The sequence below is a fragment of the Stegostoma tigrinum genome, chromosome 4 (genome assembly GCF_030684315.1).
Source record: "Stegostoma tigrinum isolate sSteTig4 chromosome 4, sSteTig4.hap1, whole genome shotgun sequence".
NCBI lineage: Eukaryota > Metazoa > Chordata > Chondrichthyes > Orectolobiformes > Stegostomatidae > Stegostoma > Stegostoma tigrinum.
Genome location: NC_081357.1, coordinates 10,463,443 through 10,476,480, shown reverse-complemented (window position 1 = coordinate 10,476,480; position 13,038 = coordinate 10,463,443). Strand labels below are relative to the sequence as shown.

General features: G+C 41.9%; 1 protein-coding gene across 2 annotated transcripts in view; it reads right to left on the bottom strand.

The window, feature by feature from the left end:
- The window catches only part of lin9 (lin-9 DREAM MuvB core complex component), a 95,592-nt gene that overhangs the window by 29,425 nt on the left and 53,129 nt on the right, over positions 1 to 13,038 (bottom strand). For both annotated transcript variants that reach the window (XM_048531849.2, XM_048531850.2), the window contains exons 2-4: positions 12,460 to 12,492; positions 8,614 to 8,708; positions 1,567 to 1,674 (exon numbers count right to left, since the gene is read on the bottom strand). In XM_048531849.2, the coding sequence (XP_048387806.1) occupies positions 1,567 to 1,674; positions 8,614 to 8,708; positions 12,460 to 12,492 (236 nt within the window). The remainder of the gene's footprint in view (positions 1 to 1,566; positions 1,675 to 8,613; positions 8,709 to 12,459; positions 12,493 to 13,038) is intronic.

Here is a 13,038-nt window from a genome sequence, read left to right as displayed (position 1 = left end):
CATTAGAAAGAAAAAGATGTTTAAAAAGATTGAATTGGAATGTTCTATGAAGTTGTGACGAGAAAGCCTCAAAATTCCGGAAACTACTTTTTTGGGGAGCGGTTTTGGCTACGCAGACTTGTCACACACATGACAAAGCCAGCCCACACCTGGGAGTGAAAACCTTTTGACTTTATAAACACCATGAGGAATATGTTTGACTGTCTTGGTCCCATTTCTAACAGGCAAGAATCTAAAGCCCAGAGAACCAAGGTGTGGCAATGTCAGAGGCTGTCGGATGAAAAACATCACAGTGTTGTTGAAGCAGAAATCAGCAATTTTTGATTTCATCTAAAATCTTGGGCCAGAAGAGGTTCCAGGTCCAAACCCAGTCCCAGTCCTGAGCCAGGCCAGGAGCATTTCCAGGGCCAGAGTCAGCCCCAATCTGAACTTGACCAGCCCAGGCCTGGTCTGGAGTGTTTGAAGTTGACATTAGGTTCTGTACTGAACGACAGATGTCACCATTTAGCATCAACTCCCTTGAAAATATGGAGAATAATTATTTCAGTAACCTGCTCTACTACCTGTCTTCAGGAATTAAAAGCTAATCTTCAGGGTAAAACTAGCGTGTTGCTGTATAAAAAAAGAGTTTCCGGGTTCTAGGCTTGATCTGTACGTAATGCAGCGAGTTCCTTAGGATAAACATTAGCAAAGGGGACATCACGCACAATTGTAGACAACCATGACTGCATGGATTTTGTCAAAGTGCTTGTTTCCCCCCATTGTCCAAAGGTGTGCAAGTTAGGTGGGTTAGGCATGGTGAATGCAGGGTTACAGGATAGGGATGGGTCTGGGTGGAATGCTCTTCATAGGATCAGCGTGGACTCGATGGGCCAAATGGTCTGCTTCCACACACTGGAGATTCTGTGAAGGCTGTAGAGTTCCCAAGCGCAAAATGTTGTTCTTTGAGCTTGTGTGGAGCTTTGCTGGAGCACGCAGCAAGCCTGCGACAGATATTGGCCAGGGAACAGGGTGGTGTGTTGAAGTGGCAGGCTACTGGAAGCTCAGGGTCTTCACTGCAGACAGAACATAGATGCTATGTGAAGCGGTCAACCAGCTTACACTTTGTTTCCCCAATGTAGAGGGGATCACATCGTGAGCACCAAATGCCATAGACTAGGTTGAGTGGAGTGCAGGTAAAGTGCTGCTTCACCTGGAAGGTGTGTTTGGGCCCTTGGAGACTGAGGAGGGATGAAGTAAATGGGCAGGTGTTACACCTTCTGCGGTTGCAGGGGAAAGTGCCATGGGGCTGTTGGGGGTGAAGGAAGAGTGGAACAGGGTGTTCCTGAGGAAAGGTCATTGCAGAAGGCTAACAAGGAATGGGAGGGAAACATGTGTTCTGATGGTGACATCCCACTGGAGGTGGTGGATATGGCAGTGAATGATCCTCTGGATGTGGATGCTGGTGGGATGGTACGTGAGAACAAAGAGGACCCTATCACTGTGGTGGAGGGAAGAGGAGTGAGGGCTGAAGTGCGGGAGTCGGGTCACAGAACAGATTTCTTTTTCATATTTATAAAGTCATACCTGAGGGTGCATGGCAAATCTCTGGTTTCTTTTGGGAGACTTAGTGCTCTGCAGCTGCCTCTCCTCCTCTTCACTCAAGAGGCATCTCCTTTTCATGCTTCTTGTTGGCTGAATGAATAGACCATTTTTACAAAAAGTCAGATTCACAGACTCAAGAACAGATTTCTATCAATCACCGTCCTAACATCACAAATATATTGTTACAGAGTAACACATACAAGATCTAAGGAACCTCACCAACTTAGCAGTGAATAGCAAAGATCTTTTCTCTAGTGTGGAGCAATTCAAAACAAGAGGTTATATTTTAATAAGGTGAAAGGAGAAAGATTTTTAAGAAAAGGGACATGACAGGCAACTTTTTCCACAGAGGGTGGTTCGTATGTGGAATGAACTGTCGGAGGAAGTGGTGGAAGCAGGTACAGTTACAACATTTAAAAAGACATTTGGATAGGGACATGAATAGGAAATGTTTAGAGGAATGAGTCAAATGCAGGTAAGTGGGACTAGTTTTAATTTGGAAATGGACTACTTGGACTGAAGTGTCATACAACATGGAATCAGACCCCAAGTCACTTTCTGCTGAATCAAGTTGCCCACCCCCTCATTGGAAACATAGCCAAAATCTTCTAGCATTTTATCTTTAAAGCCTTTTCCAGCATTCAGAGATGAAAAAAGGTACTGATATGGTATTCAACTGTGAGGGCCTCGCAGGCAGACCTGATCATTTCTGCTACCTAGTGTTCATACATGCACACTCTTCTGGACGATTATCTGGTGCAGGAGCCTAAGCTGATACTCAATTTCAAGTAGAAAGTTCTCAGAGCTACTTTCACTGCCAACTACTTTGGAACAGACAGAGAAAGTGGCCTCGGGTCTGTCTGGTTCTCAGAGGGCAATGCACTAGGCCTAACATCAGGACTCAGTTAGCTCAATCATCACAGCAGCTAGTGATGAGATTTTATTCAATCAGCCAGGAACAGATAGGAATAGACAGAGGGGTAAGAAAGGCTGCATTTTGGGCTGGGAAGAGTGCAAATGGGATGCTAGTATTATTCTTCTCCATATTTGCGTCGGCACAAATCTGGGATCACACTGACTGGGGAAACACTCAGACATGGCCCCTTTGGGTTGGTGGAATGTAGCAGGGACAGAAATCATGGAACCCAGTGCTGCTCCTAGCCCATCATAGGCACAGTGGGCCCTGGATATTGGGCCTAGTAGAAATTGGGGGCGATATGGTTGGGGGAGGCTCAAGACATGATCTGGAGAGATTTTGGCTTACGCTTCTGCAGTCTGCAAATTGCATACAATTACTTCTGAGCAGTGATTGCACTCTTAACCATTTAATAGCAGAAGACAAACAGCCAAAACACAGAAAATACTTCTTCCTCCAATTCAGTGACACAATTCAGTATAGAGAGGAATAACAGCATCCTCAGAAGATCCAACCAGCTCATTCACAACTGCAAAGACTTCAAACTGGAAACTCAATGTGAATAACTTTACAGCACGAGAACTACCAGCAGGTCAGGATTTAAATAAGAGGTTGCTCTGCTGACAATGAGCTTTGGTTTTAAAAGCTGTAAATGTGGGTGGAGGAGGCTGAAAGAATCATGACCTTAGTGACAAACTTCAGTCCAATAAATGGCTGGTATATTCCTGCTACAGTGGAGTTAGTGTGGTGCTATTGCTCAAAACTCATATGAAGCTCGTTCACGCTCGAATTCTGAGGCAGATCTCCAGATCAATGTGTTTCTGGCATACACAGTCTGTTGACACAATCATTGTTGTTACTTCGTGGGATTCTTTAGCTTGGCTGCAATGTTTCGCTGCTAATCTCACCTTTCTGGACACTGATCAATAACCCTGCTGGGCCTCTTGCAAAAATATGCGCAGGTCAGCTGGGGAAGAAATAAGGTCAGATAGTTGTACATTTGAGCACCCAGGGCTCAAACCAGTGTGAAATTGACAGCATTCTGCCTCAATTTTTGAAAAAACAAAATTGCTTTGTTTCAATAGCAAAGTAAGACAGCCAAAACTATCCCACTGTATTAATTCATAAAATGTTCAACCTACAAGTTCACCCTCAAAGTTCTTCATTTACTTTACTGTCACCTTTGCTATTCAGAATTTACCATACAGAAATAGGCCATGCAGCCCAACTCGTCAGTGTCTATATTCAATGTGAGGTGCCTTCCAGCCCATTTCTTTATTTGCGATTAAACAGTGGATCTTCTGACTCCATATAAGTAACACCAAAGGAGATTTCCTGGTATGGGATGAAATATCCGTGTTCTAATTTCTCTCATGGCCTTGACCCCGCTGATCTCTACAACCTCTATCAAGCTTACAATCCTGATTTCCCCATCATCCTCCAAGATGGGTCACTTGTGCACCCCCTCCCAACAGGGCTTCAACTGCTCAGATCTCATTCTCTAGATTTCTCTTATGATTCCAGTAATACCAGACCCAGTCAGATCCCATGGTTAAGACCTTACAGGAACAGAGATGGACCATGCAACCCCTCAAGCCAGTTTTGGCATTCAATAAGATCATGGCTAATCCATAGCTTACCTCGGGCCCCATATCCATTGATACCCTTGCTGCATAAAAATATTGTCCATTTCAGATTTAAATTTAAACAGAATAAACGTCAACCACTGTTTGAGAAAGAGTTCCAAACCTCCACTGCTGTCTACATGCTTTCCACCATCTCACCTGGACGACCAGGCCCTAATTCTTAGGCATTACCTTCTGGTTCTAGAATCTTCAACCAGTGGAAATTATTAATCTTGATCTAACCTACCTTTCTCTGCTAATATCCTGAAGATCCGATTAGATAGTGTCTTAATTTTCTAAATTAGGGAGAAAGAAAGGCAAATCTCCCTCGAATCTCTCCTCATAATTTAATCTAACCCCAGGTATTACCCTTGTAAACCTGCACTAAACTCCATCCAGAGACAAAAAAATCTTTCTGAACATGCGTTGCCCAGTTCTGCCCATAGTCGAAGTGGGGTCCAACTAAGGTTTTGCATAAAATTGCAGCATAATGTCATATACTCCAGCCATTGAGATATGATGGCCAGCATTCCATTAGCCTTCTTGACTATTTTCTGCACTTGCTTGTGGAATTTTAGAGAGAGTTATGCACCTGAACCTCCAAATCCCATTGGGCATACATTGTATTTAACTTGCTGCATTCTTAAAAAAAATCCCAATCTATCCTTTCCAGTCCGAGAAAGATAACCTCACACTTGCTTATATTAAAATGCATCTGCCACAGCTTTCCCCAAATTACCTTAAATCTAACAGAACAAAGATCAATAAAGCACAGAGGCAGGCCCTTTGGCCACCGCAGCACGCCCCCCATCCCCGATACATTTTGCTCTTTCATACTAAAACAGTCTTGCCTTACAGGATCCACATCCTCTAATCCCTCCCTATCCATGTACTCGTCCATGTGTTTCTTGAATGGTGCTCGTGTCTGCTTTCATCAACTCCTCTGACAGCACATTCCAGGCACTCACCACCCTTTGTGAAAAACTTGTGTTGGCACATGTCTTTTAAACTAGACACACCACCCACTCCCCTCACCACACAACCCCCAAACCCCATAGCACCAACTCCCCGCACCTTGAACCTGTGTCCCCTAGTAACTGACCCTCCACTCTCAGGAAAAACCCTCATACTTTCCACTCTTTCCATGCCATTTATAGTCTTTTAAGCTTCTATCAGGTCACCCCTCAACATCCTGCATTCAAGTGAAAACAAGCCCAGTCTATCCAGCCTTTCTTCATAGCTGGTAAACCTTTTTGGTATCTTTTCAAAAGCACCCACATCCTTCTAGTAGTATGGTGCCCAGAAGTGTAACCTAACTAAAGTTCTACAAAGCTGCAGCATAACTTGCCTATCCTAATACCTTAATTGGAAGGGGCATTGAGTAAGTATGCCATCGGCCTTTTCCACTACCTTATCTACTTGCACTCCTACCTTCAGTCGTGTGGGCCTGCACACCCAGATCCCTCTGCATATCAATATTCAGAAGGGTTCTGCCATTCACTGTATACTTTCCACTTGTACCTGACCTTCCAATATACTGCAGTAATTTTATGCAGTCATCAATACTTCTATAATAAGATAATAAAATGTGAGGCTGGATGAACACAGCAGGCCAAGCTCTCTGATGAAGGGTCTAGGCCCGAAACGTCAGCTTTTGTGCTCCCGAGATGCTGCTTGGCCTGCTGTGTTCATCCAGCCTCACATTTTATTATCTTGGATTCTCCAGCATCTGCAGTTCCCATTATCTCTAATACTTCTATAATGCTGCCCAATTTTGTGTCATCAGCAAATTTGGACATGTGACTTCTTATGCCATTATCGAAGTCATGAATGAATACTGTGAATACATAAGGCTCCAAGACAGATCCCTGCAAGATATTACAAGTCACATTCTGCCAAGTTGAATACCATACCCATTATTCCAATTCTCCATTTTCTGCCCCGAAGCAATTTCCTAACCATATCAGTAATTTGCCCTCTATTTTGAGGATTTGCGCTTCGCTAATGGCCCATTGTACAAGACATATTGAAAGCTTTCTGGAAGTCTATATGAACTACATCCATCGACTTACCTGTCTGCCACCGATGTTACCTCTTCAAAAAACTCAAGGTTTGTCAGGCATGATCTACTCCATGCTGATTCTCCCTGAATAACTGAAATTTCAAGCTGATCAAGTTACCCTATCCTTGATTACAGACTCCAACAATTTTTCCCCACCACAAATGTTGAGCTAACTGGTCTGTAATTCCCTGGCTTTCCCTTGTCACCCTTAAAGGGCCACGAACAAACTTCCAATCCAGAGGGACAACTCCTGAATTCAGGGAACTCTGAAAGATTACGGTTACAGGCACTGGCAATGTGCTCTACAACCTCTTTTAGTGCCAAGGATCAGCTCCTGGAGATCTGTCACACTTCAATTCCATTAATTTCACCATAATCGATGATTTACTAAAGCTAATTTTATTTTAATCTTGTGGCTGATCTTTCGTTAATTTCTTTGGGACTTCTGGCTTCTATAACTATTAAATCTCTTCTTATCACCTTTCTGTCCCTTGCATGTTTCCTTTCATAATCCTGCTTAGCTGCTTTTAGAAGCTGCTGCAGGACCATTTTTTTGGTCTTTGTATTTGTCCTATTCGGTGGGATCTGTACTGGTTCTTTGCTTGTTCTTTTAATTTTATGCTGCACCTTACCTCCCTAGATGTACATTGCTGTCTTTTTTGAGTGGTGATGCTTTCCCTTCTCATGGGTACAAAGTGCTTGTGAATAGCTTCAAACATCCCTGCTATTCCTCAGTTGTTTCGTTATTAACAGAGCTTCCCATTTTACTGCGGAGTACCTGTTTATCGCACTAAAGTTTGCTTTACTAAACCCATAATTCTAGGATCTAATCTTTGTTTATCTCACACACAAAACTTTATCATGTTATGATCACTATTTGACAGATGCTCATGAACAACTAGGTCACGAATTAAATCAGGCTCATTGCTCATTACTAGATCCAATATTGTTTTTCCCATTGTCACATCCAAGACATAATGCGGTAGGAAACTGTCCCTGGCACACTAGAAATGCACAAAGTTTCTGCTTCATAGATCATTCATTTTATTTTTGCTATTTGTTTTCTGTGGCGATCAGTCACTAAACATAATTTCCCAAATTTCCACAGATTTCTAAAGTATTTTTAACCAAAAAAAGTTTATTTTACTCAAAATAAATAAAAGCTATTTTACAATATACAGGAGCTAATTGAAACAGATTTATTTCAAATATCAGAAATGAAGATTCAACCCCTTTACTGTGAAGAATCTTAGATATTCAAACATCAGTGAAACGTGACACTTTAAAAAATCCGTCTTCAGTTGACATAGTTGTAGTTGTTTTATTTGTGGCAAATTTCTGCAATTAGTCAACGTCACCTCCCGAGACTCAAGCTGCTGACATAGCTCACTTATTTCTTAACATAGGTTCCTTAAACTCCTCTTCCATACCTTGATGCTGCAGCTTCTCTCTTACTGACTTTCATCCACTCAGGACTTTTCTTCTGCATTGATTGTTTTGAAGAATACTAAACTGAAGTGCTGCTTTTACAGACCTTTTGTCTTTGAATGTCCTGTTTCTCTGAAAGAAACCTGCATACGCACCGTCCTCCTGGTTAGTTCTGTGTTTCCAAAATAACTTTGTCTCAGTCTCAGTCTCCCTGTATCATAAGTTATCTTAGTGCTAAACAATAGTTCTATTTTCCCTCTTCTCCACTGTTTTCTGAAGCACTGAACTATTCTCCTTAAGAATGTTTTAAAGCCTCTGTTTACATGCATGTAAACAATTTCTAGACAACAGTCCACTACACTCAGAACTCAAAAATGAAACAAAAACATTTCCCTTAACTCTTATAATATGGGAGATACATAACAAACTAATGTAATATAGTTCTACTTCAAATCCAAGTTTTCAAATAGTAATAACAATATCACGACCTTCAGCACACACTCCCTAAGCCTTTCCTCCCTGAAAATACTTGAGACATCTCTCGTGTACCAAGAGTTTGACAGTTGTCTTAATTTTCTTTTGCTCTGTGTCAATTCCTTGTTATTATACATTTGTGAAGTATTGTGACACAGTTTACTGCATTGAAGGTACTCTATCAAATGAAACTTGCTATTGTTTTGTTGGACCAAGCAGGGAATCAAGCTATATATAGAACTAAGAGAAGAATGGTCAGTTCACTTCATACTAATCCATTTGCTGTAGACCTGAACCAGTTTTCTTTCACATGTCAGCTAGCTGTCTCAAGAACAGAATTGTGTGAAAGTTGTCCACATTTTATCGTGATCATACTAGGCTGAGAATCCCAGTTATATCATCAGGTACACCATTTCTTTTCATAGCAATATCTGGCAGAGAGAAGGGAATACACTCCCTTTCATCTCTCCCAGCAAACAGTAAAAACCAGTCACAAAGATGACAAATAGAATAAAGTGCCTTACAGTCTCAACAAGAGAGCAGGCGTTTCTTCCTTTCCATGGAGGAGTCTTGGATAACGCAATGTATTTCTCATTCCATGTACTGGACAAGCTTCCTTCTGTTGGAGACAAAGGCACCGATCTCAGAAACAACTTTCACCCTTTCTTGCTTATGCCTGGCAAATGCATATGGTTGAAAGTTGTACATAGAGAGAGTGGGGAGACAACACTAGCTTGCAGTTCAGTTAACAGCTTGGTGGAGCTAGCCACAGAAACAATTGTTCTTTTCTGCCAATGCTCAGAGAGTAGTAAGGGCGTGGAATGCCCTGCCTGCAACAGTAGTAGACTCGCCAAGTTTAAGGGCATTTAAGTGGTCATTGGATAAATGTACGGATGATAATGGAATAGTGTAGGTCAGATGGGCTTCAGATTGGTTTCATAGGTCGGCGCAACATCGAGGACCAAAGGGCCTGCACTACTCTGTTATGTTCTATGTTCTAATGCTCTGACTCTCAGTGGTCCTCTTACTACCTGACCTCTCTGTGCTGCCAACAGCAACCAAGTGAGAGCCCCCACTCATACTGCCATCACTTGCTTGAATGCTGTATACACCTTAAACACTCAGGTCAGCCACATTCGGAAGCACAAAACACTAACTATTCAGACAGGCAGGTTACTTATGCCAGGCCATTCAACTTTCTTCTAATCTTGTGATAACATGGCAATGCAACTCAGGCCAGGCTGTGCACCATTCGTGACATGATTTTAGAGTTAAACACACACACAAAAGTGGATTTTAAAGATAATGATTTTTTATATACATTACATAAAGTTTTCCCGTATTCCTGGCAATAAATTAAAAGGTCTATTCAGTCTTCACTGAGAGCTGATGCTCGCCAGTGTCTTTTTCAGAATACAACTGACCAACTGTGGCTTTATATTACAACTTTACATTGTGATCGCCATCCTTCTACTTTGTTTAAAAAAAATCACAATTTTGTTAGAATGAATGTTAAAAATTAAAATTTCCCATGCTACATGTAGAAATTCCTAATTCCCCAAAGAGAATAGACCAGCACAGAAGCCAGAATTTATTTGAAGGTCAGATCAATAAGATCATAAATTGTGAATGCCGTCTGAGCAGTGCATAGTCTGGACACAGAAGGTGGGTTAAACTTTTGAAATGATATGATCGTTGGGGTATGGTCGTCGGGTGGTTACCTTTCTAATAATTTACAGGGTTCAGCTAATGATTGAGAGAGACAGTTTCAAATCCCACCACTGCAGCTAAGGAATTCAAATCCAATTAATATAAATTGATCAATAATAATGGCCCTAATTCCAATGAATTATTCCAGTGATTTGTATAGGCTTAGTATTATCTCTGCTTTTTACATTTTTCCCCTCACCTTTCAATTTGATCACCATTTAATCTCCGTGACCAATGGTTGCGTCAAAAAATATAATATTTGAGAAGGAAATCTGCCATTGTTACCCAGTTTAGCCTGAGAGTTCACGCCCACAGCAATGTGGTTGACTCAACTGCTCATTGAAAACAGCTAGCAAGCCGCACAGTCAAAGGCCTTTCCAAAGATCGTAGGGCTGGAGAGTAAATGCTGGCTTTATTAGTAATATGTACAAAACGTTTTAATGCAGTATATTCAAGACTCAGTTGGAATGCATAAATTCCAAAAAACCTGCAACCATTAGGTTGGTCATGGAGATTAAACAATGATAAAATAGAAGGACAGTGAGAAAAATTTAAAAAAAGCAGAGAATGCTAAGCCCGTGTTAATCATTGGAATACAGCATCCACTTCTGGGCAAAGTGTTTGCAAAGCCCTGTTTTGAATCCTATCTGGGGTTGTTTTTTAAATTGTTCTGCACACCCTACGTTAGAAAGGATATAACGCAGGGAAGAGATAAATGAGAACTGCAGGTGCTGGAGAATCCAAGATAACAAAGTGTGGGGCTGGATGAACACAGCAGGCCAAGCAGCATTTTTGGAGCGTAAAAGCTGATGTTTCAGGTCTAGGCCCTTCCCCCATTTCTGATGAAGGGTCTAGGCCCGAAACGGCAGCTTTTGTGCTCCCAAGATGCTGCTGGGCCTGCTGTGTTCATCCAGCCCCATGCTTTGTTATCTATAACACAGGGAATGTAGAATCACCAAATCATTACCAGACCTTTGACAGGGTTAGTGTAACAGCAGTAATTATTTGAATTGAATCCATGCTGTTGTTTGGTATGTAGAATTTTAATGTATAATTTGATTCAAAAGTCAATAATTTTGGGAAGAATTGAGGGTTTTAAAAAAAAAGGAAAAAAGTGTAAAAAGAAATTGAACTACTGGCGGTTTCTAGGACAAATGGACATTATTGTAAAACCTGAACAAGGTCACCGGACTTTTTTTTTAAAAAAAAGTTTTAAATAAGAGACTGACAATATTTTGGGGCCAAAGGTAATAAGAATAAAGTTTGATGGGCAGAGTCAGTTATAATTCAACACTGATCTCACTGAACGGCCTCCTCCTGCTTCCTTGATAAATTACAACTCACCCAGCATGTTGAATTGAATGTAGTGCCCCAGATTTAGCATAATCTTGGATGACCAATTACAATCTGAACACCAAGAAGAGACAAACAAAAATTGAACAGATCATTTTTAGATTTCAAGAGAGTGGCACCTCACGAAGCCCTCCTACAATCACCCTGCTCAAAGAACGTCTCCTTCATCCAGGAAACAAACTTGGCTTTTCATGTCTTCAAGAATTTGGCATGGACAAGAGAGTTGGTTTTAGTACTGTTGGAACACCTATTGGGGCAGGGGCAGTGAGTGGGTTTTCAAACTACAGGATAGTGGAATCCAAATTAAACATAGCACCAATATTATTGAACATGCTTCCAGGTACAATGTTCCCACAGTTTATCACCAAAAGTAACCACTGCAGGATGACGTGTCTGATGACAAGTTCATTTCAATCACAGAACGCATAGTGTAGAAGCAGGTCATTTGGCCCATTGAGTCCAAACGGACTCTCTGAACAGCATCCCACCCAGAACCAACCCCCTAACCTATCCTTACATTTCCCATAACTAATTCATCTCCCCTGCATGCCCCAAACATTTTGGAGCTAATTTAACATACCCAATCCACCTAACCCACAAATCTTTGGACTGTGGGAGGAAATCATGCAGACACAGGGAGAATGCGCAAACTCCACACAGATAGTCGCCCAAGGGTGGAATCGAACCTAGGTCCCTGATGCTGTGAGGCTGCAGTGGTAACCACTGAGCCACCTTGTCAAGAGGCAAGAGTTGCTATTTTAACGATTCAATTGGGGGCTCTGCTCATGGAATAGTGGAAATAAAAATTGCTCACAAATCAGCTCAAGGCTAACAATGCTAGTCAGTCAGCTGTGTGGCAAATTGAATACCATATATTTAGCAGAAAAGCTGGTGTTTCAGAAAGCCTGTGATGAAGGCCAAAGAGAAATGGTGTGATATTCTGGTAGCATCCCTAGCTCTGAGCCAGGAGACCCAGAATCAAGTCTCAACTACTCCAGAAGGTGTGAAATGACATTAGTTGCATTGATTTAAAAATTTCTGCACTGGACCTTGCGCCTTGTTAACAATGGCTCAAATCTAGTCAAAACTAATGGTGTAAGGCATTTCCTCCATTGACTGGAAGGTACCATGCAAAATAATCTGGGCAATGTCAAGACAGTTTCTTAGGTTCTAAATGGCTGAACCTCTCCACTGAGAATGAAACAATCTCGTGTAAAAAGCCAATGGATAGCCTGGTAAGCAAGAAAATCCTTACAAGAGAAAGAGCAGTGTGTGGGAAGTAGAAACACAAAAATAAAATCTCTCACCTTTCAAACTCACAAGAGCCTTCGCCGAAGAGCCTGTAAGTGGAAATGATGGACACAATTAGTTCACAAGAGATGGACTGAATTTTCAAAACATTTAACTTTTCATTCATTCATAGTGGATTCAAATCAGACACACAATGCTCTCAGAAATCCTTAGCATCATTCCGGTTTAGCAATCACAACTAGTACTTTGACAGCAGCTCTGGCCACTTAAGCAAATATTGGTTTAAACACATTTAGAGTAACTAAGTGATAGTAAAAACTGCCTATAATGGAGTCTGAGATAACACACGTGGAGCTAGAGGAACACAGTCGGCCTGGCAGCATCAGAGAAGCAGGAAAACTGATGTTTCGGGTCAGGACCCTTCTTCAGAAATGGGGGGGTGGCGCTGGCGGTGGTGTCGGGCTGAGGAAGGTAGGTAGGATGGTGATAAGTGAGGGAGGGCAGGCAGTGGAGGAGATTGGTCAGTGCGGTGGGAGGAGCAGATAGATGGGACAGATGGTGGACAGGTCAAGGAGGCGGGGATAAAGGAGGGTTGGTCAAGGGATGAAGCCGGGGGTTGTCCATGTGGTCTATTG